The 26,961-nt window shown below is 39.5% G+C and overlaps 1 protein-coding gene and 1 pseudogene across 1 annotated transcript in view; both read left to right on the forward strand.

Moving 5' to 3' along the window:
• Window positions 1–25,571, forward strand: part of Cd200r2 (Cd200 receptor 2) — a 48,744-nt gene extending 23,173 nt beyond the window's left edge. Inside the window, exons 3-6 of the mRNA NM_206535.1 lie at window positions 18,779–19,093; window positions 19,205–19,453; window positions 24,287–24,401; window positions 24,778–25,571. Of these exons, the coding sequence (NP_996258.1) occupies window positions 18,779–19,093; window positions 19,205–19,453; window positions 24,287–24,401; window positions 24,778–24,784 (686 nt within the window). The 3' untranslated portion in view covers window positions 24,785–25,571. The remainder of the gene's footprint in view (window positions 1–18,778; window positions 19,094–19,204; window positions 19,454–24,286; window positions 24,402–24,777) is intronic.
• On the forward strand, window positions 2,024–2,701 carry Gm17928 (predicted gene, 17928; annotated as a pseudogene).
• Window positions 25,572–26,961: the final 1,390 nt, after the last annotated feature.

The raw sequence follows: 26,961 nt of genomic DNA on the forward strand, positions 1-26,961 counted from the left end.
TCCACTGCAATCCCAGTTTTCGTTTCAGGTCTTGGGTTCATTTTGCTTTCACATGCAATTCCATGGGTCACTCACCTCACTGTACTGAACTTATTCTGCTTAATAGCATGTCTTCTGACTCCACCCTCTTTACAGCTAATCAGAGATTTTTGTTTTTGTTTTATCTTTTTATGTTTTTAATTGAAGTTTTTTGTATTTTGTTGTCTCTTCTGATATTTAGCATAGGTATTCTTTTGCTTTTGCTTGAAATACAGATTTATAATTAGTCCAATTTAACTATTAAAAAACACACTAGCACTTCATAGTACTATAGGTACCTTAGGATAACAAACAAGTCTACCTTTTCTTTCCTGTGTCTTTAATTGTTGCTTGGAAAGTGTGGAACTAATATGGGTCAATGTTTCAGAAGCTGATTATGATGATTTTTTTTCTTATAAAGCAGTGTATGTATGTAGTCCAGTTTGGCCCAAAATTTACGATATGGCCATCTGCTCTGACATAATTCTCCTGTCTCCCCTCTCTGTGCAACCGTGACTGAATTCAACCATTATAACTGTGAACAATTCTGCAGAGCTCAAGGAAGTAAAGGAAAGAGGAAAGAGCTCTCATCCTTCTCCTATTCTGCTCGGCTTCATTTCTGCTGTTCACTCACAAGGTAGAGCAGGTGGAAGGAAGTGAGAGAATGAATTCTTTGTGATTCTGTTTCTACACTTTTTTTTGACACTGTCTCTGTTTGTACAGCTGTGGGAAGTGTTCATTATTGGTCCAAATGGCTTTACTTGTGGGATGAGATCTGGAGAAAGGAATTTAATGAAGTCAGGTTATGTGGTATGCCTACACTGGACCTGACAAGGGGATTTATGAAGGAAGGCAGGGCTACTGTAAACTATTTGGCAAAATAAAGTTGCTCATGAATGGGAAACAACTGATTAATATCTTATAAATGGGCTGGAGAGATAGCTCAGCAGTTAAGAGCACTGACTGCTCTTCTGGAGATCTTGAGTTCAAATCCCAGCATCAACATGGTGGCTCACAACCATCTGTAATGAGATCTGATGCCCTCTTATGGTTTATCAGAAGACAGCTACAGTATACTTACCAGTATACTTACATGTAATAAGTAAATAAATCTTTTAAAAAAAAAACCGCAATTTTCAAGATGTTGACATATCAGTGATGATAAAACTTTGAATTCCTCCTTACAATAATTGAAATATTTAAGCACCTATTTTTAAATATTTTCTAGAGTCAAGTTGTATTGATAAGAACCAATCAACACAGAACAGTTTACCTCCTGTGACAGAAGGTAATATTGTTGCTTCTTATGTGTGAATGGAGAGTTGACCTTGTTTAGAAACAATAACTAATGCCTTGACTGCTAGACAGACTCAGGATGAGTAGCAGAGTCTGGTGATGTAGTGTAATGGTGTGAGGGACCCTGAACACTTGCCTCTAAACCTCTGTCATCTCAGAGTGAGTGATGGAAAGACTGTGGCATTATCACCCTCCCAGGTCTGTGTTGAAGAATTTCTTTCTTCATCTGATTAGGTGACCTTTATTTGGATTTGACTTGTGAGGACTTGAGTTCCCCAAAGGGGCAAGTGATATTGAAATAGGACAGTGGAGATGTTAATGCAGTGTTTATCATAAGCATGGCTTATTCCTATCAAATTCTGCTCCTGTTATAGCGATGACAATACTGACTTTTGTTACAAGCTATTGTGACAGATAAGTTTGTTGAGTAATCACCACTCATCACACTTGTATCCATTATGGATGATTTATAAGTTAACAACCAACGTGAGGATTTATGGTGCAAGATGTTCATAACCTACATGCCTGAAACTTTATGTTAGAAGATGAATAACATATTTAATTCTGATAGTTTGAACATACAAAAACACAGAAATGAGAGAAAGATCTACTACTAGTCAAGCATTGTTCTAGTTTAACTTCATATAAGTTACTGTGCTAGACCTTACTCACAGGGTTTCCTTTTCTTGTTCTTTCTCTCTGTGTGTATCCAGTGTACACCACAGTGTCTGTACAGATGGGTACAAAGGCTCTGCTCTGCTGCCTTTCTATTCCACTGACAAAAGCAATATTAATAACATGGATAATAATACCCAGAAGCCAGCCTTTCTGCATGATATCCTACAAAGTAGAAACAAAGGAGAGCTATGAAAACTGCTTGGGCAGGAACATCACCTGGGCCTCCACACCTGACCACAGTCCTGACCTTCAGATCAGTGCAGTGGCCCTCCAGCATGAGGGGAATTACTCATGTGAGATAGCAACACCTGAAGAGAATTTCCATAAAGTCTATGACCTCCAAGTGCTGGGTAAGCGACATTGTCACATATTGTGCTACTTCAGGCCACCAATTTGTGTTAGAAAAAATGTCCTTGTGATGACAAGTCTGAATCTTTATTTTCTTTCCATCTCTCCAGTGCCCCCTGAGGTAACCTACTTTCTCAGGGAAAATAGAACTGCAGTTTGTGAGGCAATGGCAGGCAAGCCTGCTGCACAGATCTCTTGGTCCCCAGATGGGGACTGTGTCACTAAGAGTGAATCACACAGCAATGGCACTGTGACTGTCAAGAGCACGTGCCAGTGGGAGCAGAATAATGTGTTTGCTGTGTCCTGCTTAGTCTCTCACTTGACTGGTAACCGGACTCTGTTTATAGAACTGAATCAAGGTGAGTTCCTTTTTTAAAAAGAAGAAATAATTGATATTTACCTTATTCTTCCATGAAAGATAAAAGTTTTATGTTCATTCTGTGTGTGACAAATAGAGTAGACAAGACCTGTTAAGGGAAGAAGGAGTAAAGTCAGGACAACGACTGAAGCAGAAAACATGAAGCTGTTTGCTAGCTCTGCAGACTCACACTAACCTGTGTCACCTGGACAGCAGTTGGTCCTGTCCATAGTGTGCTGACCTCTGAGGTAGCTCTAAACTGTGTCAAGTTGACAGAGTTAACTAGGACAACAAATTCACTTCAGACACTTACAACAAGTTTTTCTTATTATTTGTACTTCTGTTACTCCTTCCATGGGTATTTTGTTCCTTATTCTAAGAAGGAGCAAAGTATCCGCACATTGGTTTTCCTTCTTCTTGAGTTTTGCACATTATATCTTGGACATTCTAAATTTCTGGACTAATATCAGCTTATCAGTCAGTGTATATCATGTGTGTTCTTTTGTGATTGGGTTACCTCAGTCAGAATGATATCCTCCAGATCCATCCATTTGCCTAAGAATTTCATGAATTCCTTGTTTTTAATTACTGAGTAGTATGCCATTGTGTAAATGTACCACATTTTCTGTATCCATTCCTCTGTTGAGGGACATCTGGGTTCTTTCCAGCTTCTGGCTATTATAAATAAGGCTGCTATGAACATAGTGGAGCATGTGTCCTTATTATAAGTTGGAACATCTTCTGGGCATATGCCCAGGAGTGTTATTGCTGGATCTTCCTGTAGTACTATGTCCAGGAACTGCCAGACTGATTTCCAGAGTGGTTGTACAAGCTTGCAATTCCACCAGCAATGGAGGAGTGTTCCTTGTTCTTCACATCCTTACCAGCATCTGCTGTCACCTGAATTTTTGATCTTAGACATTCTGACTGGTATGAGGTGGAATCTCAGGGTTGTTTTGATTTGCATTCCCCTGATGATTAAGGATGTTGAACATTTTTTCAGGTGCTTCTCAGCCATTTGGTATTCCTCAGTTAAGAATTCCTTGTTCTCAGCAGCAGCGGTCGCCATCTTGGTTCCGGGACTCAGCCGAACTTAGGAAATTAGTCTGAACAGGTTAGAGGGTGCGCCAGAGAACCGGACAGCTTCTGGGATGGGCAGAAGCACAGAGCCGCTGAGGCAGCACTCTTGGCGGGCCGCAGACAGCCGGCCACCGTCCGGACCAGAGGACAGGTGTCCGCCTGGCTCGGGAGACGGCCTCAGCCTCAGGAGCAGCGGTCACCATCTTGGTTCCAGGACTCCCTGGAACTTAGGATTTTAGTCTGCACAGGTGAGAGTCTGCACCACAGAAGCTGACAGCTTCTGGGAACTGCCAAAGCAACACAGCTTCAGAGAGAGGCCCTGTTTTGGGCCTTCTTCTTCGACCAGGAGGAGGTCCAAAAACAAGATATCTGCGCACCTTCCCTGTAAGAGAGCTTGCCAGCAGAGAGTGCTCTGAGCACTGAAACTCAGAGGAGAGAATCTGTCTCCCAGGTCTGCTGAGAGACGGTAACAGAATCACCAGAAGAACAATCTCTAAACAGAGTCAACTATAACTACTAACTCCAGAGATTACCAGATGGCGAAAGGTAAACGTAGGAATCCTACTAACAGGAACCAAGACCACTCACCATCATCAGAACCCAGCACTCCCACTTCGCCCAGTCCAGGGCACCCCAACACATCCGAAAACCTAGACCTAGATTTAAAAGCATATCTCATGATGATGGTAGAGGACATCAAGAAGGACTTTAATAAATCACTTAAAGAAATACAGGAGAACACTGCTAAAGAGTTACAAGTCCTTAAAGAAAAACAGGAAAACACAATCAAACAGGTAGAAGTCCTTACAGAAAAAGAGGAAAAAACATACAAACAGGTGGTGGAAATGAACAAAACCATACTAGACCTAAAAAGGGAAGTAGAAACAATAAAGAAAACTCAAAGTGAGGCAACACTGGAGATAGAAACCCTAGGAAAGAAATCTGGAACCATAGATTTGAGCATCAGCAACAGAATACAAGAGATGGAAGAGAGAATCTCAGGTGCAGAAGATTCCATAGAGAACATCGGCACAACAATCAAAGAAAATGGAAAATGCAAAAAGATCCTAACTCAAAATATCCAGGAAATCCAGGACACAATGAGAAGACCAAACCTACGGATAATAGGAGTGGATGAGAATGAAGATTTTCAACTCAAAGGACCAGCAAACATCTTCAACAAAATTATTGAAGAAAACTTCCCAAATATAAAGAAAGAGATACCTATGAACATACAAGAAGCCTACAGAACTCCAAATAGACTGGACCAGAAAAGAAATTCCTCCCGACACATAATAATCAGAACAACAAATGCACTAAATAAAGATAGAATACTAAAAGCGGTAAGGGAAAAAGGTCAAGTAACATACAAAGGCAAGCCTATCAGAATTACACCAGATTTTTCACCAGAGACTATGAAAGCCAGAAGAGCCTGGACAGATGTTATACAGACACTAAGAGAACACAAATTCCAGCCCAGGCTACTATACCCAGCCAAACTCTCAATTACCATAGATGGAGAAACCAAAGTATTCCACGACAAAACCAAATTCACACATTATCTCTCCACGAATCCAGCCCTTCAAAGGTTAATAACAGAAAAAAACCAATACAAGAACAGGAACAATGCCCTAGAAAAAACAAGAAGGTAATCCCTCAACAAACCTAAAAGAAGACAGCCACAAGAACAGAATGCCAATTTTAACAACAAAAATAACAGGAAGCAACAATTACTTTTCCTTAATATCTCTTAACATCAATGGTCTCAACTCCCCAATAAAAAGACATAGACTAATAAACTGGCTACACAAACAAGACCCAACATTTTGCTGTTTACAGGAGACAAATCTCAGAGAAAAAGATAGACACTACCTCAAAATAAAAGGCTGGAAAACAATTTTCCAAGCAAATGGTATGAAGAAACAAGCTGGAGTAGCAATCCTAATATCTGATAAGATTGACTTCCAACCCAAAGTCATCAAAAAAGACAAGGAGGGGCACTTTGTTCTCATCAAAGGTAAAATCCTCCAAGAGGAACTCTCAGTTCTGAATATCTATGCACCAAATACAAGGGCAGCCACATTCATTAAAGAAACTTTAGTAAAGCTCAAAGCACACATTGCACCTCACACAATAATAGTGGGAGACTTCAACACACCACTTTCACCAATGGACAGATCATGGAAACAGAAACTAAACAGGGACACACTGAAACTAACAGAAGTGATGAAACAAATGGATCTGACAGATATCTACAGAACATTTTATCCTAAAACAAAAGGATATACCTTCTTCTCAGCACCTCATGGTACCTTCTCCAAAATTGACCACATAATAGGTCACAAAACAGGCCTCAACAGATTCAAAAATATTGAAATTGTCCCATGTATCCTATCAGATCACCATGCACTAAGGCTGATCTTCAATAACAAAAAAAATAACAGAAAGCCAACACTCACGTGGAAACTGAACAACACTCTTCTCAATGATACCTTGGTCAAGGAAGGAATAAAGAAAGAAATTAAAGACTTTTTAGAGTTTAATGAAAATGAAGCCACAACGTACCCAAACCTTTGGGACACAATGAAAGCATTTCTAAGAGGGAAACTCATAGCTCTGAGTGCCTCCATGAAGAAACGGGAGAGAGCACATACTAGCAGCTTGACAACACATCTAAAAGCTCTAGAAAAAAAGGAAGCAAATTCACCCAAGAGGAGTAGACGGCAGGAAATAATCAAACTCAGGGGTGAAATCAACCAAGTGGAAACAAGAAGAACTATTCAAAGAATTAACCAAACGAGGAGTTGGTTCTTTGAGAAAATCAACAAGATAGATAAACCCTTAGCTAGACTCACTAGAGGGCACAGAGACAAAATCCTAATTAACAAAATCAGAACTGAAAAGGGAGACATAACAACAGATCCTGAAGAAATCCAAAACACCATCAGATCCTTCTACAAAAGGCTATACTCAACAAAACTGGAAAACCTGGACGAAATGGACAAATTTCTGGACAGATACCAGGTACCAAAGTTGAATCAGGATCAAGTTGACCTTCTAAACAGTCCCATATCCCCTAAAGAAATAGAAGCAGTTATAAATAGTCTCCCAGCCAAAAAAAGCCCAGGACCAGACGGGTTTAGTGCAGAGTTCTATCAGACCTTCAAAGAAGATCTAATTCCAGTTCTGCACAAACTTTTTCACAAGATAGAAGTAGAAAGTACTCAACCCAACTCATTTTATGAAGCCACTATTACTCTGATACCTAAACCACAGAAAGATCCAACAAAGATAGAGAACTTCAGACCCATTTCTCTTATGAATATCGATGCAAAAATCCTCAATAAAATTCTCGCTAACCGAATCCAAGAACACATTAAAGCAATCATCCATCCTGACCAAGTAGGTTTTATTCCAGGGATGCAGGGATGGTTTAATATACGAAAATCCATCAATGTAATCCACTATATAAACAAACTCAAAGACAAAAACCACATGATCATCTCGTTGGATGCAGAAAAAGCATTTGACAAGATCCAACACCCATTCATGATAAAAGTGTTGGAAAGATCAGGAATTCAAGGCCCATACCTAAACATGATAAAAGCAATCTACAGCAAACCAGTAGCCAACATCAAAGTAAATGGAGAGAAGCTGGAAGCAATCCCACTAAAATCAGGGACTAGACAAGGCTGCCCACTTTCTCCCTACCTTTTTAACATAGTACTTGAAGTATTAGCCAGAGCAATTCGACAACAAAAGGAGATCAAGGGGATACAAATTGGAAAGGAGGAAGTCAAAATATCACTTTTTGCAGATGATATGATAGTATATATAAGTGACCCTAAAAATTCCACCAGAGAACTCCTAAACCTGATAAACAGCTTCGGTGAAGTAGCTGGATATAAAATTAACTCAACCAAGTCAATGGCCTTTCTCTACACAAAGAATAAACAGGCTGAGAAAGAAATTAGGGAAACAACACCCTTCTCAATAGTCACAAATAATATAAAATATCTCGGCGTGACTCTAACTAAGGAAGTGAAAGATCTGTATGATAAAAACTTCAAGTCTCTGAAGAAAGAAATTAAAGAAGATCTCAGAAGATGGAAAGATCTCCTATGCTCATGGATTGGCAGGATCAATATTGTAAAAATGGCTATCTTGCCAAAAGCAATCTACAGATTCAATGCAATCCCCATCAAAATTCCAACTCTTCAACAAATTAGAAGGAGCAATTTGCAAATTCATCTGGAATAACAAAAAACCTAGGATAGCAAAAACTCTTCTCAAGGATAAAAGAACCTCTGGTGGAATCACCATGCCTGACCTAAAGCTTTACTACAGAGCAATTGTGGTAAAAACTGCATGGTACTGGTATAGAGACAGACAAGTAGACCAATGGAATAGAATTGAAGACCCAGAAATGAACCCACACACCTATGGCCACTTGATCTTCGACAAGGGAGCTAAAACCATCCAGTGGAAGAAAGACAGCATTTTCAACAAATGGTGCTGGCACAACTGGTTGTTATCATGTAGAAGAATGCGAATCGATCCATACTTATCTCCTTGTACTAAGGTCAAATCTAAATGGATCAAAGAACTTCACATAAAACCAGAGACACTGAAACTTATAGAGGAGAAAGTGGGGAAAAGCCTTGAAGATATGGGCACAGGGGAAAAATTCCTGAACAGAACAGCAATGGCTTGTGCTGTAAGATCGAGAATTGACAAATGGGACCTAATGAAACTCCAAAGTTTCTGCAAGGCAAAAGACACCGTCAATAAGACAAAGAGACCACCAACAGATTGGGAAAGGATCTTTACCTCTCCTAAATCAGATAGGGGACTAATATCCAACATATATAAAGAAATCAAGAAGGTGGACTTCAGAAAATCAAACAACCCCATTAAAAAATGGGTCTCAGAACTGAACAAAGAATTCTCACCTGAGGAGTACCGAATGGCAGAGAAGCACCTGAAAAAATGTTCAACATCCTTAATCATCAGGGAAATGCAAATCAAAACAACCCTGAGATTCCACCTCACACCAGTCAGAATGTCTAAGATCAAAAATTCAGGTGACAGCAGATGCTGGCGAGGATGTGGAGAAAGAGGAACACTCCTCCATTGTTGGTGGGATTGCAGGCTTGTACAACCACTCTGGAAATCCGTCTGGCGGTTCCTCAGAAAATTGGACATAGTACTACCGGAGGATCCAGCAATACCTCTCCTGGGCATATATCCAGAAGATGCCCCAACTGGTAAGAAGGACACATGCTCCACTATGTTCATAGCAGCCTTATTTATAATAGCCAGAAGCTGGAAAGAACCCAGATGCCCCTCAACAGAGGAATGGATACAGAAAATGTGGTACATCTACACAATGGAGCTACTCAGCTATTAAAAAGAATGAATTTATGAAATTCCTAGCCAAATGGATGGACCTGGAGGGCATCATCCTGAGTGAGGTAACACATTCACAAAGGAACTCACACAATATGTACTCACTGATAAGTGGATATTAGCCCAAAACCTAGGATACCCAAGATATAAGATACAATTTCCTAAACACATGAAACTCAAGAAAAATGAAGACTGAAGTATGGACACTATGCCCCTCCTTAGAAGTGGGAACAAAACACCCTTGGAAGGAGTTACAGAGACAAAGTTTGGAGCTGAGATGAAAGGATGGACCATGTAGAGACTACCTTATCTAGGGATCCACCCCATAATCAGCATCCAAACGCTGACACCATTGCATACACTAGCAAGATTTTATCGAAAGGACCCAGATGTAGCTGTCTCTTGTGAGACTATGCCGGGGCCTAGCAAACACAGAAGTGGATGCCCACAGTCAGCTAATGGATGGATCACAGGGCTCCCAATGGAGGAGCTAGAGAAAGTACCCAAGGAGCTAAAGGGATCTGCAACCCTATAGGTGGATCAACATTATGAACTAACCAGTACCCCGGAGCTCTTGACTCTAGCTGCATATGTATCAAAAGATGGCCTAGTCGGCCATCACTGGAAAGAGAGGCCCATTGGACACACAAACTTTATATGCCCCAGAACAGGGGAACGCCAGGGCCAAAAAGGGGGAGTGGGCGGGTAGGGGAGTGGGGGTGGGTGGGTATGGGGGACTTTTGGTATAGCATTGGAAATGTAAATGAGCTAAATACCTAATAAAAAATGGAAAGAAAAAAAAAGAATTCCTTGTTTAGTTCTGTACCCCATTTTTAATAGGGTTATTTGATTTCCTGGAATCTATATTCTTGTGCTCTTTGTATATATTGGATATTATTCTCCTATCTGATTTAGGATTGGTAAAGACCCTTCCCTAATCTTTTGAGGGCTATTTTTATTATTTACAGTGTCTTTTGCCTTACAGGAGCTTTGCAATTTTATGAGGTCCAATTTGTCGATTTTTGATCTTACATCACAAGCCATTGCTGTTCTCTTCAGGAATTTTTCCCCTGTGCCCATATCTTCGAGGGCTTTCCCTACTTTCTCCTCTATAAGTTTCAGTGTCTCTGTTTTTATGTGAAGTTCCTTGATCCACTTAGACTTAAGCTTTGTCACATTCTTCTACATGATAACCACCAGTTGTACCAGCACCACTTGTTGAAATGCTCTCTTTTTGTCCACTGAATGGTTTTAGCTCCCTTGTCAAAGATCAAGTGACCATTGGTGTGTGGGTTCATTTCTGGGTCTTCAAATCTATTTCATTGATACCTGTCTGTTGTTGTACCAGTACCATTCAGTATTTTTCACAATAGCTCTGTAGTAAAACTTGAGTTCAGGCAAGGTGATTCCACCAGAGCTTCTTTTATCATGGAGAAGAGTTTGTGCTTTTCTCTGTTTTTTTGATATTCCAGATGAATTTGAAATTTGTCCTTTCAAACTTGGTGAAGAATTGAGTTGGAATTTTGATGGGGATTACATTGAATCTGTAGATTGCTTATGGCAAGATAGCCATTTTTACTATATTGATCCTGCCAATCCATGAGCATGGGAGATCTTTCCATCTTCTGAGATCTTCTATGATTTCTTTCTTCAGAGACTTGAAGTTCTTGTCATACAGACTTAGTCACACCAAGGTATTTTCTATTATATTCAGCTACTTCGCTGGAGCTGTTTATCAGGTTTAGGAGTGCTCTGGAGGAACTTTTAGGATCACTTATATATACTATCATATCATCTGCTAGTAGTGATGTTTTGACTTCTTCCTTTCCAATTTGTATCCCCTTGATCTCCTTTTGTTGTCGAATTGCTCTAGCTATGACTTCAAGTACTATGTTGAATAGGTAGGGAGAAAGTGGGCACCCTTTTCTAGTCCTTGATTTTAGTGGGATTACTTCCAGCTTCTCTCCATTTACTTTGATGTTGGCTACTGGTTTGCTGTAGATTGCTTTTATTATGTTTAGGTATGGGCCTTCAATTCCTGATCTTTCCAATACTTTAATTATGAAGGGGTGTTAGATTTTGTGAAATGCTTTCTCAGCATCTAATGAGATGATCATGTGGTTTTTGTCTTTGAGTTTGTTTATATAGTGGATGATAGATTATTATTATTATTATTATTATTATTATTATTATTATTATTATCCATTATGATGGATTTCCGTATATTAAACCATTCCTGCATCCCTAGAATAAAACCTACTTGATCATGATGAATGATGATTTTGATGTGTTCTTGGATTTGGTTAACAAGAATTTTATTGAGTATATTTGCATTGATATTCATAAAGGAAATTGGTCTGAAGTTCTCTTTCTTGGTTGGGTCTTTATGTGGTTTAGGTATCAGAGTAATTGTGGCTTTATATAATGAATTGAGTAGAGTACCTTCTACTTCTATTTTGTGGAATAGTTTGAGGAGAATTGGAATTAGGTATTCTTTGAGGGTCTGATAGGACTCTGCACTAAACACATCTGGTCCTGGAATTTTTTTTGGTTGAGAGACTATTAATGACTACTTCTATTTCTTTAGGGGATATGGGGATGTTTATATCATTAATCTGATACTGATTTAATTTTGGTACTTGGTATCTGTCTAGAAAATTGTCCATTTAATCCAGGTTTTCCGGTTTTGTTGAGTATAGCCTTTTGTAGTAGGATCTGATGATGTTTTGGATTTCCTCATGTTCTGTTGTTATGTCTCTCTTTTCATTTCTGATGTTGTTAATTAGGATACTGCCCCTGTGCTCTCTCGTTAGTCTGACTAGGGGTTTATCTATCTTGCTGATTTTCTCAAAGTACCAGCTCCTGGTTTGGTTGATTCTTTGAATAGTTCTTTTTGTTTCCAATTGGTTGATTTAAGCCCCGAGTTTGATTATTTACTGCCTTCTTCTCCTCTTAGGTGAATTTGCTTCCTTTGTTCTAGAGTTTTTAGGTGTGCTGTCAAGCTGCTAGTGTATGCTCTCTCTGGTTTCTTTTTGGAGGCACTCAGAACCATGAGTTTTCCTCTTAGGAATGCTTTCAATGTTTCCCATAAGTTTGGGTATGTTGTGGGTTCATTTTCATTAAACTCTTAAAGAGTCTTTAATTACTTTCTTAATTTCTTCCTTGACCAAGTTATCATTGAGTAGAGTGTTCTTCAGCTTCCTCATGAATGTTGACTTTCTATTATTTATGTTGTTATTGAAGATCAGCCTTAGTCTGTGGTGATCTGATAGGATGCATGGGATAATTTCAATATTTTTGTATGTGTTGCAGCCTGTTTTGTGACCAATTATTTGGTTGATTTTGGAGAAGGTGCCATGAGGTGCAGAGAAGAAGGTATATCCTTTTGTTTTAGGATAAAATGTTCTGTAGATATCTGTTAAATCCATTTCTTTCATAACTTCTGTTAGTTTCAATGTGTCTTTGTTTAGTTCCTATTTCCAGGATCTGTCCATTGATGAGAGTGGGGTTTTGAAGTCTCCCACTATTATTGTGTGAGGTGCAATGTGTTCTTTGAACTTTACTAAAGTTTCCTTAATGAATGTGGATGCCCCTTCATTTGAAGCATAGATATTCAGAATTGAGAGTTCGTCTTGGTAGATTTTACCTTTGATGAGTATAAAATGCCCCTCCTTGTCTATTTTGATAACTTTGTGTTGGAAGTCAATTTTATTCTTTATTAGAATGGCTACTCCAGTTTGTTTCTTTGGACCATTTGCTTGGAAAATTGTTTTCCAGCCTTTTTGAGGTGGTTTTATTGTAAGCAGCAAAAAATTGGGTCCTGTTTATATATCCAGTCTGTTAGTCTATATCTTTTTATTGGGGAATTGAGCCCATTGATATTAAGAGATATTAAAGTAAAGTAATTGTTGCTTCCTGTTACTTTTGTTGTTAGAGTTGGGATTCTGTTCTTGTGGCTGTCTTCTTTTAGGTTTGTTGAAGGATTACTTTCTTGCTTTTCCTAGGGCATAATTTCCATCCTTGTGTTGGTGTTTTCCCTTTATTATCCTTTTTGGGGCTGGATTTATGGAATGATATTGTGTGGATTTGGTTCTGTCATGGAATACTTTGGTTTCTCCATCTATGGTAATTGAGATTTTTGCTGAGTATAGTAGCCTGGGCTGGCATTTGTGTTCTTTTAGGGTCTGTATACCATCTGTCCAGTATCTTCTGGCTTTCATAGTCTTTGGTGAGAAGTCTGGTGTATTTCTGATAGGTCTGCCTCTATATGTTAAATAACCTATTTCCCTTACTGCTTTTATTATTCTATCATTATTTAGTGCATTTGTAGTTCTGATTATTATGTGTTGGTAGGAATTTCTTTTCTGTTCCAGTCTATTTGGAGTTCTGTAGGCTTCTTGTATGTTCATGGGCACAACTTTCTTTAGGTTAGGGACATTTTCTTCTATAATTTTGTTGAAGATATTTACTGGCCCTTTAAGTTGAAAATCTTCATTCTCATCTATACCTATTATCCACAGGTTTGGTCTCCTTATTGTGTCTTGTATTCCTGGATGTTTTGGGTGAGGATCTTTTTGTATTTTTCATTTTCTTTGATTGTTGTGTCCATGTTCTCTATGGAATCTTTTGCACCTGAGATTCTCTCTTCCTTCTCTTTATTCTGTTGTTGATGCTCATATCTATGGTTCCTGATTTCCTTCTTAGGGTTTCTATCTCTAGAATTGTCTCCCTTTGGGTTTTCTTCATTGTTTCTACTTCCATTTTTAGATCTTGGATGGTTTTGTTCAATTCCATCACCTGTTAGGTTGTGTTTTCCTGAAATTCTTTGAGGGATTTTTGTGCTTCCTCTGTAAGGACTTCTACCTCTTTAGTAGTCTTTTCCTGTAATTCTTTAAGGACTTCTACCTATTTTGCAGTGTTTTCCTGTATTTCTTTAAGGGAGTTATCAATTCATTTTTTTTAAATCCTCTTCCAGCTTCCACCTCATTTTTCACTGAGTTAGAAAGGGCAATTTGCAAATTCATCTGGAATAACAAAAACCTAGGATACCAAAATCTATTCTCAACAATAAAAGAACCTCTGGTGGAAACACCATGCCTGACCTCAAGCTGTACTACAGAGCAATTGTGATAAAAACTGCATGGTACTGGTACAGCGATAGGCAGGTAGATCAATGGAATAGAATTGAAGACCCAGAAATGAACCCACACACCTATGGTCACTTGATCTTTGACAAGAGAGCAAAAACCATCCAGTGGAAAAAGAGAGCATTTTCAACAAATGGTTCTGGCATAACTGGTGGTTATCTTGTAGAAGAATGCAAATTGATCCATTCTTATCTCCTTGTACAAAGCTCAAGTCTAAGTGAATCAAAGCACTTTACATAAAACCAGAGACAGTGAAATTTATAGAGGAGAAAGTTGGAAAAGCCTCAAAGATATGGGCACAGGAGAAAAATTCCTAAACAGAACAGAAATGGCTTGTGCTGGAAGATCAAGAATAGACAAATTGGACCTCATAAAATTGCAAAGCTTCTGTAAGACAAAAGATACAGTCAATAAGACAAAAAGGCCACCAACAGATTGGCAAAGGATTTTTACCAATCCTAAATCTGATAGGGAACTAATATCCAATATATACAAAGAGCTCAAGAAGCTGGACTCCAGAAATTCAGATAACCTCATTAAAAAATTAGGTACAGAGCTAACCAAAGAATTCTCAACTGAGGAATACAGAATGGCAGAGAAGCAACTTAAATCATGTTCAACATCCTTAATCATCAGGGAAATACAAATCAAAACAACCCTGAGATTCTACCTCACACCAGTCAGAATGTTTAAGATCAAAAATTCAGGTGACAGCAGATGCTGGCAAAGATGTGGAGAAAGAGGAACACTCCTCCATTGTTGGTGGAATTGCAAGCTGTTACAACCACTCTGGAAATCAGTCTGGCGGTTCCTCAGAAAACTGGACATAGGCCTACAGGGAGATGCAGCAATACCTCTCCTGGGCATATACCCAGAAGATGTTCCAACTTATAATAAGGACACATGCTCCACTATGTTCATAGCAGCCTTATTTATAATAGCCAGAAGCTGGAAAGAACCCAGATGTACTTCAACAGAGGAATGGATACAGAAAATGTGGTACATTTACACAACGGAGTACTTCTCAGCTGTTAAAAACAAAGAATTTATGAAATTCTTAGGCAAATGGAGGTATCTGGAGGATATTATCCTTAATGAGGTAACCCAAAAACAAAAGAACTCACTTGATATGCACTCACTGATAAATGGATAGTAGCCCAAAAACTTAGAATACCCAAGATACAATTTGCAAAACACAAGAAAATCAAGAAGAAAGAAGACCAAAGTGTGGATACTTTGTTCCTCCTTAGAATAGGGAACAAAATTCCCATGGAAGGAGTTACAGAGATAAAGTTTGGAGCTGAGAAGAAAGAATGGACCATCCAGAGACTGCCCCACCCAGAGATCCATCCCATCATCAGCCACCAAACGCAGACACTATTGCATATGACAGCAAGATTTTGCTGAAAGGACCCTGATATAGCTGTCTCTTGTGAGGCTATGCCAATTCCTGGCTAATACAGAAGTGGATGCTCACAGTCATCTATTGGATGGAACACAGGGCCCCCAATGGAGAAGCTAGAGAATGTACCCAAGGAGCTGAAAGGGTATGCTACCCTATAGGTGGAACAACAATATGAACTAACCAGTACCCCCAGAGCTCGTGTCTCTAGCTGCATATGTAGCAGAAGATGGCCTAGTCGGCCATCATTGGGAAGAGAGGCCTCTTGGACTTGCAAACTTTATATGTCCCTGTACAGGGAAATGCCATGACCAAGAAGTGGGAGTGGGTGTGTAGGGGAGCAGGGCAGGGGGAAAGTATAGGGGACTTTCAGGATAACATTTGAAATGTAAATGAAGAAAATATCAAATAAAAAATTGAAAAAAAAATTAGTATAAAGGACTACTTTTACCTGACAGACACTAGGTCACACTTCTGACTGGCTTATCTGATGTTGTGGTAGAGACTCTTGGTAAGTCTGAAAGATTCTACATCCACACTCAGCCAGCTACTAGCTGGCCTTCAGTTCCTGAAGCTATGGGACTGAGGTCTTCTCAAGCTTTTTTCATTTTTATCCCAGCTATTCAATAATGGCTTGAGTAAACAATCCTCTACCAGCTTCGTGAGATATGATTTTAAGTCTGAATCTTGCTTTTTGGGTGTGTTGGGGTATCCAGGACTCATTGTGGTGGGCATACTGGGTTCTAATGATGCTGAGTTGTCTTGGTATCTGTTAGTAAGATTCTTTCATTTGCCTTTCACTATCTGGTAATCTCTGGTGTTAGATGTTCTAGCTGTCTCTGGCTGGAGCTTGTTCCTCCTGTGATTCTTTAGCCTCTGTCAGCACTCCTGGGAGTCCAACTCTCTCCTGAGTCCCATTCATTGGTCAGAGCAAGCTCTCTTCTTGCAGGGAAGGTGCACAGAATTCTGGAGCTCCGATCCACCTCCTGAGTCCTGGAGTCAGAGCCCTCCCTGGAGGCTGTGTCTACTTTGGTGGGGAAGGTACCCAGGGGTCTGGGTCTCTGCTCTGCCTCCTGGTTGAGGATGAAGGCCTGAAGGGACCTTGTCCAGGAGGCTCTGTTGCTTCTGCTGCCCATGTGCTCTCCTGCATGCACTGGTCTTAGGGATCCCAAGATCCTCAGTGTACTAGGTTCCGCTGAATTTGCACCCAAGATGGTGCGGGGCTAGAGCCAAAGGGAATGAACCCCAGCCACAGGTTGGGCGGGTTTCCTTTTTTCCTGTTCCTGGTAGCACAAGACCCTCTGGGTTTTTTGGAACAGATGTTGCGTTCCACTCACCAGTGATCTCAAGATCCTGGGTGTGCTAGGGTGCCTGCAGCATGGAAAGTCCTCTGGGGACCTTGGGACCCTCCACCTAGTTCACACCCAAGATGGCACAGATTTCTTTATTTCCCAAATTTAACTATTAAAATGCACACTAGGACTTCATAGTAGTGTAGGTACCTTAGGATAACAAACAAGTCTATCTTTTCTTTCCTGTGTCTTTAATTGTTGCCTGGAAAGCTTGGAACTATTATAGGGCAATGTTTCAGAAGCTGATTATGATGATTTTTTTTCTTATAAAGCAGTGTATGTAGTCCAGGTTGGCCTAAAATTCAAGATATGGCCAGCTATTCTGACATCATAATTCTCCATCTCCCCTCTCTGTGTAACCATGCCTGGTTTTGGACAATTATAACTGTGAACAATTCTACAGAACTCAGGGAAGTAATGGAAAGAGGAAAGGGCACTCATCTTTCTCCTACCCTGCTGGGCTTCATTTCTGCTGTTCAGTCACAAGGTAGAGCAGCTGGAAGGAAGCAAGAGGTTGAACCCTTTGTGATTCTGTTCCATAGGGTTTTTTTGTTTTGTTTTGTCTTTTTGACAATGGCTCTGTTTTTTCATTAGTGGGAAGTGTTCATTATTGGTCTAAATAACTTTACTTAGGTGATAAGATCTGGAGACAGGAATTTAATGAAGTCAGCTTATGTGGTATGCCTACAGTGGACCCGAAAAAGGAATTGAAGAAGGCAGGTCTAATGTAAACTATTTGGCAAAAAAAGAAAAAAGAAAAAGAAAAAGAAAAAAAAAGTTACTCGTGAATGAGAAAAAAACTGATTAGTATCTTATAAATGCAATTTTCAAGATGTGACATATCAGTGATGATAAAACCTTCAATTCCTACTTACAATCATTTAAATATTTAAACACTTGTATCTAAATATTTTCTAGGGTCAAGTTGTACTGATGAGAATCAAACAACACAGAATAACAGTTTATCTCCTATGGCAAAAGATAATATTCTTGCTTATCTTGTGGGAATGGAGAGTTGACCTTGCTTAGAAACAGTAACTAATGCCTTGGCTGCTGGACAGATTCAGGATGAGTAGAGAGTCTGGTGATGTAGTGTAATGGTGTGAGGGACCCTGAACACTTGCCTCTAAACCTTTACCATCTTAGAGTGAATGATGGAAAGACTGTGGCATTAGCACATGTCTAGATCTGTGTTGAAGAACTTCTTTATTCATCTGATTAGGTGACCTTTATTTGATGTGATTTGTGAGGACTTGAGTCCTCAAAGAGCCAAGTGACATAGATATAGGATAGTAGAGATAGTTAATGCAATGTTTATCATAAGCAAGTTCTGCTCTTGTTAAAGCAATGACATGGCCGACTTTAGTCACAAGTGATTGTGACAAATAATTTTGTTGAGTTATCACCACTCAGCAAACATATCCATCATGGATGATTTTCATCAGTGTCCAAGCAATGTGAGGATTTATGGTGCAAGTTGGGCATAACCCACATGCCTGAACCTTTACTTTAGAAGATGAATAACATATTTAATTCTGATAGATTAAACATAGGAAAGTGAAAAAAATCTACTATTGTTGGAATACATTCTTAGTCACACATTGTTCCAGTGTAACTTCATATAAGTTACTGTGCTAGACCTAACTCACAGGGTTTCCTTTTCTCGTTCTTTCTCTCTGTGTGTATCCAGTGTACACCATAGTGTCTGTACAGATGGGTACAAAGGCTCGGCTCTGCTGCCGTTCTATTCCACTGACAAAAGCAGTATTAATCACATGGATAATAAAGCCCAGAGGCCAGCCTTCCTGCATAATGGCCTACAAAGTAGAAACAAAGGAGACCAATGAAACCTGCTTGGGCAGGAACATCACCTGGGCCTCCACACCTGACCACATTCCTGACCTTCAGATCAGTGCGGTGGCCCTCCAGCATGAGGGGAATTACTTATGTGAGATAACAACACCTGAAGGGAATTTCCATAAAGTCTATGACCTCCAAGTGCTGGGTAAGAGACATTGTCACATATTGTGCTATTTCACATTATCAATTTTAGTTAGAAAAAATGTCCTTGTGATTGTGACAAGACTGAATCTTTATTTGCTTTCCATCTCTCCAGTGCCCCCTGAAGTAACCTACTTTCTCGGGGAAAATAGAACTGCAGTTTGTGAGGCAATGGCAGGCAAGCCTGCTGCACAGATCTCTTGGACTCCAGATGGGGACTGTGTCACTAAGAGTGAGTCACACAGCAATGGCACTGTGACTGTCAGGAGCACTTGCCACTGGGAGCAGAACAATGTGTCTGCTGTGTCCTGCATTGTCTCTCATTCGACTGGTAATCAGTCTCTGTCCATAGAACTGAGTAGAGGTGAGTTACCTTTTTTAAAAAGAAGAAATAATTGATATTTGCCTTATTCTTCCATGAAAGATAAAGGTTTTACCTTCATTCTGTGTGTGACAAGTAGAGTAGACAAAACCTGTTTAGGGGAAGAAGGAGTAAAGTCAGGAAAACGACTGAAGCAGAAAACATGAAGCTGTTTGCTAGCTCCGCAGACTCGTGCTAACATGTGTCACCTGGACAGAGGTTGGTCCTGTCCATAGTGTGTTGGCCTCTAAGGTGGCTCTAAGCTGTGTCAAGTTGACAGAGTTAACTAGGACACACCACCCCATTCAGACACTAGTAACAAGTTTTTGTTATCACTTGCCCTTCTTATCAACTAGCTATAAATTCTGGATGTTTCCATAATTCATTTATCAGGTTCAGTGATTTGTAAAAATGGTTCACAAAACTGAAGAAGACACCTTGTTTACTATACTGGTTTAATATAAAGACTCCAACACAGAGACAGACAAATTCAAGAGGTTCTTAGGACCCTTTATGGAGAAAGGAGTACAGAGCTTCATGCCATCTCAAAGATTTCTGTGCTCCCAGTTCCTTGATGTTATCCCCATACAGAAACTCCTCAAACTGTACCATTTAGGATTTATATTAAGATTTTGTTACATAGTCATGAGGATTAATCCTTGACCATTGGTGATTAACACAATCTCCTGCCATTCTTTCTTCACATGAGGTTAGGTGGCAATGATTGTGGTCATATAGGATCCCAAGTCATAACTCTCTAATGACAATTTAGCTTTTCTGTGATAACCCCAACTGTGAAGATCTCGATGAGCTTTTTAGACACCAGTCATTTTATTGGCATACTAAAGATTTTTAATTTTGTTGGCAATTCTTTTAAGAGCTATATTTCAGTAGGTGGAAACCAAAGACCATAAATGAATTTCTTTTTTTAAATTTTTAGTATTTTTTGATATATTGTTTCCATACATAGTCCTGGCTGTCTTACAACTTGGAACTAGGTTCTGATTATCATAGCTCTAATCTCCATATTTCCATTTTAGTGTTCCAAACAGGTTTTAGGTTAATTCATTCTCAGATTATTTTTAAGTTGTTCCTATCCTATAAAAAGTGTTCTTCCATTAACCTCTTTCATCTAGTAGTCCACCACACACTATCCTAAACCCACTTCTCCCTAACATGCAGCTAGTTTTCAGTAACCATTCTGATTCTTCAGATATTTTAGAGCATTTCATCCTTACTTAGCACTGTTTGATGGCTTGTAAGTCATCTAAAACAACACAGACAGCAAAATGTCACTGGAAGGGTCATCAGATCCAATTTCAAGTTTACTATGCAGGCAAAGCAGCAAAATTAGAATGGTACCAGTACCAATACAGACATATTGATCAATGCAGCAAGATCGAGGGCCCACCTAAAAGTCCATGCACCTATAACCACCTGATTTTTCACTAGATTATGAAAATATTCACTGCAGAATAGATAGCATCCGAAAAAGATCATGTAGGGAAATTGGATATTAACATGTAGAAGAATGAAACTTGAGTCTTCTCTTTGCATCAAAATAAATTCCAAATGGATTAAAGATCTCAATGTTAGATCTGTAACTCTAAGCTTTCACAAGAGAGAGCCCCAAGTATACTGAGTACACTGTAGAGAATAGGCTCAGGTAAGACCTCTCTGAATAGTACTCTGGTTGCTCAGGAAATAAGATAAAAACTCAGCAATTGGGATTACATGAGATTACAAAGTTTTAGTACTGCAAAGAAAAACTGTTAATTGACTGAAGAGGCAGCCTATAGATTGGGGAAAAAAAACTATCCACAGATCTGATAGAGGATTAATATTTAGAATATACATGGCATTAGAAAAGCCTAAACAAAGAAATTGAAAAATGAGCAATGGAACTGAATGGAGGGTTCTCAGAAGAAATGCAAATGACTAGTAAATACTTTAAAAACTGTGTGCCATCCTTAACCATCAGGGTAGTGCAAATTAAAACTACTATGAGATTTTTAACCTTAATCCATGCAGAATCGCTAATATTAAGAAAATAAAATCCAGTGGATGGGGGGGGGGGGCCTTGAAGAGCAATTTGTGCAGTTGCTGTGGAGACCAATGTGGCTGTTCAGAAAATGAGAAATAGAGGTGCTATATGATCACATAGATAATATGCCCATTTATATTCATAAATGTTCTAGTCTTAGTAACTAGAATATGTACAAAGATAAGATGTCCATAAATAATGCCCACGGGTCCACTTATGTGGCCTGAAAATTGTAAAGGTTGCTAATTACCTCTGTTTGGATTTAAAGCCACCTGGCTAAGTAAGTGTGTCCATGACAGGGAGCTCACTGTCTATTATTCTACAAAATGAACATAGAATAAAACCACCTTCTCATTTTGCATGGTTCTACCCATATTAGTGCAACTCTCATATCTCTTTAGAGAAAGTTTCTTTTTTCAGTGACAAGTGTTTAAAACAGAAACTCTCAACTGGTCAAGGAAGACAAAAGCAGAAGGATTGTAAAAGTCACCAATCAGGGAAGATCAGAGAAAAAAAGCATTTGGACATGACAGGATCTTCAAATTCATAAGCTCATAGCAATGGAGTTTTCTGTATAGGATGTAAAGAAGACTAAGCCAGTCAATATTCCAATATAGAATGGAAAGGGACTCACGAGTCCCTGCTCTTCCAACCTAGGATCTATGGACACTTAGTGGTTTCTTGAGGAAAGAGAGTCAGTTATCTCTAAGGGTATTCATTGCTTCTGGTAGGCTCCAACCCAGAAGTATATGGACAGCATAACCTGAATCAGTAGGCTATTAAAAAACAGACACAAAGTTTGTGGGGTAACAAAGTGGGTATGGATCTGGCAGGAGTTAGAGGAGGAGTTAGACATGAATATGATCACAATACTTCATGTGAAATTCTTACTTTTTTTTCAATGAAAAAGAAACTATTCTTTTAAAAAGAAAACAACTTTTTGTATAAAAGATGTATCATAGATGCACTTCAGACAGAGAACTTAGAAGATCTTAGCTGATTTCACCTGTAAACCTCTTTCCCAAGGAGTAACTTTCACAGTCACCAAAGAGGCTGTGCAAGCTGAACTAAATGGGAAGCAACAGGTAGTACCACCTAGCTCAAAAGCTTATGAACCACAGCAATGACCAGCAAGCTTGATGCCTAAGGTGTGATAGTGGCAATTATATCTTAGCAGCAACCAATAGTTGTCCAATTATGTCTAAGGCTCACTCAAGACTAGGAAATCACAACTGGTAGTGGAAATCTAAGTAATAACTCAGGGTGTCAGTGAAGGCATTGATATCAGAGAGGAATCTGCCACAGCCCTCCTCTGATCTACCATAATGCCTATCTAAATTTTAAATATCCTATAATCACCAGTAAGCATAGCTCTTAACAGTTACCAAAGAAGCTTTTATTTGCAATAGAAAATATCACAAAAAGCCACAAATGGTCAAAATGCACAGAACACAGATCATAGGATGTTCAGCCTCCATGGGTACATTCACAACACAATTCCTACATTTAATTCTCATGGAATATTGTAGAATAGGGGACAGAAACATGATAAGAGCTAGAGAAACAGGAAATCTGTGGAAAATTGTGTCTCCTAGAAATGTAGGTGAAACTTCACCCATGAAACCTCAATAACATAGCTGCCTAAACAGGACTAGAACAATAGATATAGAAACATGGAAGAGGGAAATCTCACTTGGGCCTCACCCTTAGAGGAAGAACTACAGTTAACTAAGGGTGCTAAGAGTGGGAGCAGCAGTTTTCTCTCAGGGATGGCTCCCTATTGGTATTTTCATATGATGTATTAATATGCAACAGTAACAACTTAGAAAGATGAAGCTAGGAGTTTGAGAAAGAGCACTGGTTGGTGGTGGGGGAGGGTGGAGAAAGCGAGAGCAATATTTAGTGTGCATTTCTGCACTTTAAAATATTTGCTACATTTTGCAAAACACAAGAAAATCAAGAAGAAGGAAGACCAATGTGTGGATACTTCATTCCTCCTTAGAATAAGGAACAAAATACCCATGAAAGGAATTACAGAGACAAAGTTTGGAGCTAAGACAAAAGGATGGACCATCCAGAGACTACCTCACCTGGGGATCCATCCCATAATCAGCCACCAAATGCAGACACTATTGCACATGTCAGCAAGATTTTGCTAAAAGGACCCTGATATAGCCGTCTCCTGTGAGGCTATGCCAGTGCCTGGCAAATATAGAAGTGGATGCTCACAGTCATCTATTGGATGGAACACAGGGCCCCTAGTGGAGGAGCTAGAGAGTATCCAAGGAGCTGAAGGTGTCTGCAACCTTATAGGTAGAACAACAATATGAACTAACCAGTACCCCCAGAGCTCTTGTCTCTAGCTGCATATGTAGCAGAAGATGGCCTAGTTGGCCATCATTGGGAAGAGAGGACCCTTGGTCTTGCAAACTTTATATGCCCTAGTAGAGGGGAACGCCAAGAGCAAGAAATGGGAGTGGGTGGGTAGGGGAGCAGGGTGGGGGGAGGGTATAGGTAATTTTGGGATAGCATTTGAAATGTAAATGAAGAAAATATCTAATAAAAATTGAAAAATAATTTGCTAATGTCTATCAAGCACAAATGCTAAACTTGGTTCCTAAATAATAATGGTATGAGATCTATCTTAATTACACTTCATAAGGTGTTCTGATTTTAGTAGTCTCTAAAACTTTCAGACTATTTTAAATGATTCTAAAACTGTTTACCTCTAATTTCTTGCATAGAACTATTATTGAACTGACCTGACATTTTATCCTTGCCTGTATTTAAAGGTACCACCAGCACCACCCCTTCCTTGCTGACCATTCTCTACGTGAAAATGGTCCTTTTGGGGATTATTCTTCTTAAAGTGGGATTTGCTTTCTTCCAGAAGAGAAATGTTACCAGGTAGGAACTGAAAACTAAAATGTTAAGACTCACTAGAGAAAAGGCTTTGTTATATACACAATGGACTGGGAAAATAAATGATGTGCCCCTGGCATGGGTGTTCCCTCAGTCCTTCTTCTGCATCAAGCCTTTGTGAACGACAGAGCCCAGGCACAGGTGTTCACAGCTCTGTGAGAGATTCTGCCTTGCTCCAGTTCTGACCTAGGAGGGACCTACCCTGGGCCCATCGTGGAGGATTCCGTAGCAGAAATGAAGTTGCTGAAACATTATATTTGGTTACAAGTTTCTTGGTTTCTCTAAGACTCTGTTTATTCTGGCTTAATTGTAACATATGTAATTTGTATTTGTATTTGTTTTTGCTTTTGTGTATTTCTAGAACATGAATATCCAGATTTCTGGAAGCTCATTAGTCTGATGACACATACCAGAAAACAGCATTTGTAATCAACTTTCTCATTGGAATCCAGCTTACCCGTCCCTGCTGTCTTCATGTTTGTTAGACACTCACCTCCAAATTCTTAACTGAGAAGGGCTCCTGTCTAAAGGAAATATGGGGACAAATTGTGGAGCATAGACCAAAAGAAAGGCCATCCAGAGACTGCCCCACCTAAGGACCCATCCCATATACAGACACCAAACCCAGACACTACTGAAGATGCTGCGAAGCGTTTGCTGACAGGAGCCTGTTATAGCTGTCTCCTGAGAGGCTCAGCCAGAGCCTGACAAATACATAGGTAGATGCTTGCAGCCAACAACTGGACTGAGCAAAAAATCTCCATTGGAGGAGTTAGAGAAAGGACTGAAGAGGGTGAAAGGGTTTGCAGCCCCATAGGAAGAACAACAATATCAACCAACCAGATCTCCCAGAGCTCCCAGGGACTAAATTACCAACCAAAGGCTACACATGGAAGGACCTATGGCTCCAGCTGCTTGTGTAGCAGTGGATGGCCTTGTTGGGCATCAGTGGAAGGAGAAACCCTTGGTCCAGTAAAGGCTTGATTCCCTAGTGTAAGAGAATGCCAGGGCAGTGACGTGGGAGTGAGTAGGTAGGAAGCATCCTCATAGATGCAGGAGAAAGGAGAATGGAAGAGGGTATTCTGGAGGGGAAACTGGAAAAGGAGACAACATTTGAAATGTAAATACATAAAATATCCAATAAAAAATGTACAGTTGCCAGTCATGTGATATGACTATATAGGCAAAAGCTTTGTGCTTACCATCAGATATGCTGTGAATGACCCATCTACTCTCTCTTCCCCATCTACTTTCTCTTCTCAGGTCAAAGAGAAAATGACTTAGCAAAGAGTGAACAAGAATTCTGGGTGGTTTTTCTTTACCTATGTGCCCCAGGAATAGCTTCCATCAACTTCTTGCTTCCAGGTTCATTTTACATGATCATAAAAGTTACATTGTTAGGTCCCATGACAACAAACAACACCTTGAAGTTGCCCACTAGCTGCTGGCCTTCTTTCTGTGCTTGCTTGCTTGCTACCAAGTAGCTTGTCAGTTGCCCTTTTTATTAATCATTGAATACATGACGAAGATCTATTTTTAAAAATCAGTATCTCTGCACTTTAGAACTTAAAAGTTTTATCCCAGAGAAGGCACTGTCCATATCATAGGGGTAACATTGAGACTCCCATTACTGTGGAAAGTCCTGATGTCCTAAATCTGTTTTCAGTCTGAATTCTGCCTTATAGGGTGTGGGATCAATTAGTGAGGATCAGGGTAAGACACTGGTAAACTGTAACAACTGTAAACTGAGACCTTGTCTTCGTTAAATACCCATAGTATTCCTATAATAGGAATATGTTTTTAGTTAAAAGAATTATATCTTAGATAAAGTGACAAATGATTTGGGCTATTTTATTTTTAGTGAAAGTCTATGGAGAAAATGAATGCCTGGTACTAGAAGATACCAGGATAGTAGCTGCTGATAGTAATTGAAAGGTTAATTCAACTCATGTCATATGTCTAATGTCATGAATGGTGCCAGGGAAGTTGAAAAAAGTGTGTTGCTCTAAGCTATTCTTTACTCTATGACCCTGTTCTCAGAGCAGCAGAGTAATTATTCATCAGGTGGCTAGGGAGAGTAGAGGATTGTATGTGGGATACATGGGACTAGGCCTGGAATAGTAAACAGCTGCTCAAGTTCAACTGACTAATACTTAGTCATATGACCATACTAGTCAGCTTTCCCTTAGACAGTTGATCAAGCTCAATCAAGATTATCAAACAAGACCCTGTGCTGATCCTAAACAAGTGAACAGTGTTGGGAGCCTCCGGCCTGGATTGGGTTGAAATGTGACACAGAGTAAGACTCTGGTGTGGCTTTAATGATTGATGGATGTTCTAGCTTTCTTTTTTTTTTTTTTTTTTTTTTTTGGTTTGGTTTGGTTTAGCTTTCTAACGATAATGAATACTGATGGTAACTTCTAAAAAGTCGTAAAAACTTTCCTGCTCATTCTGAGGGTTACTAACTGCTAGCTTCATCTAAAGTCCTTCCCTTTGACTCCTGAGAGTCTCTTTACCTTCCAGGTGTCTGGTACTTTCTATAGAG

This window comes from Mus musculus, chromosome 16, assembly GCF_000001635.26.
Source record: "Mus musculus strain C57BL/6J chromosome 16, GRCm38.p6 C57BL/6J".
In the NCBI taxonomy this organism is placed as follows: Eukaryota; Metazoa; Chordata; class Mammalia; order Rodentia; family Muridae; genus Mus; species Mus musculus.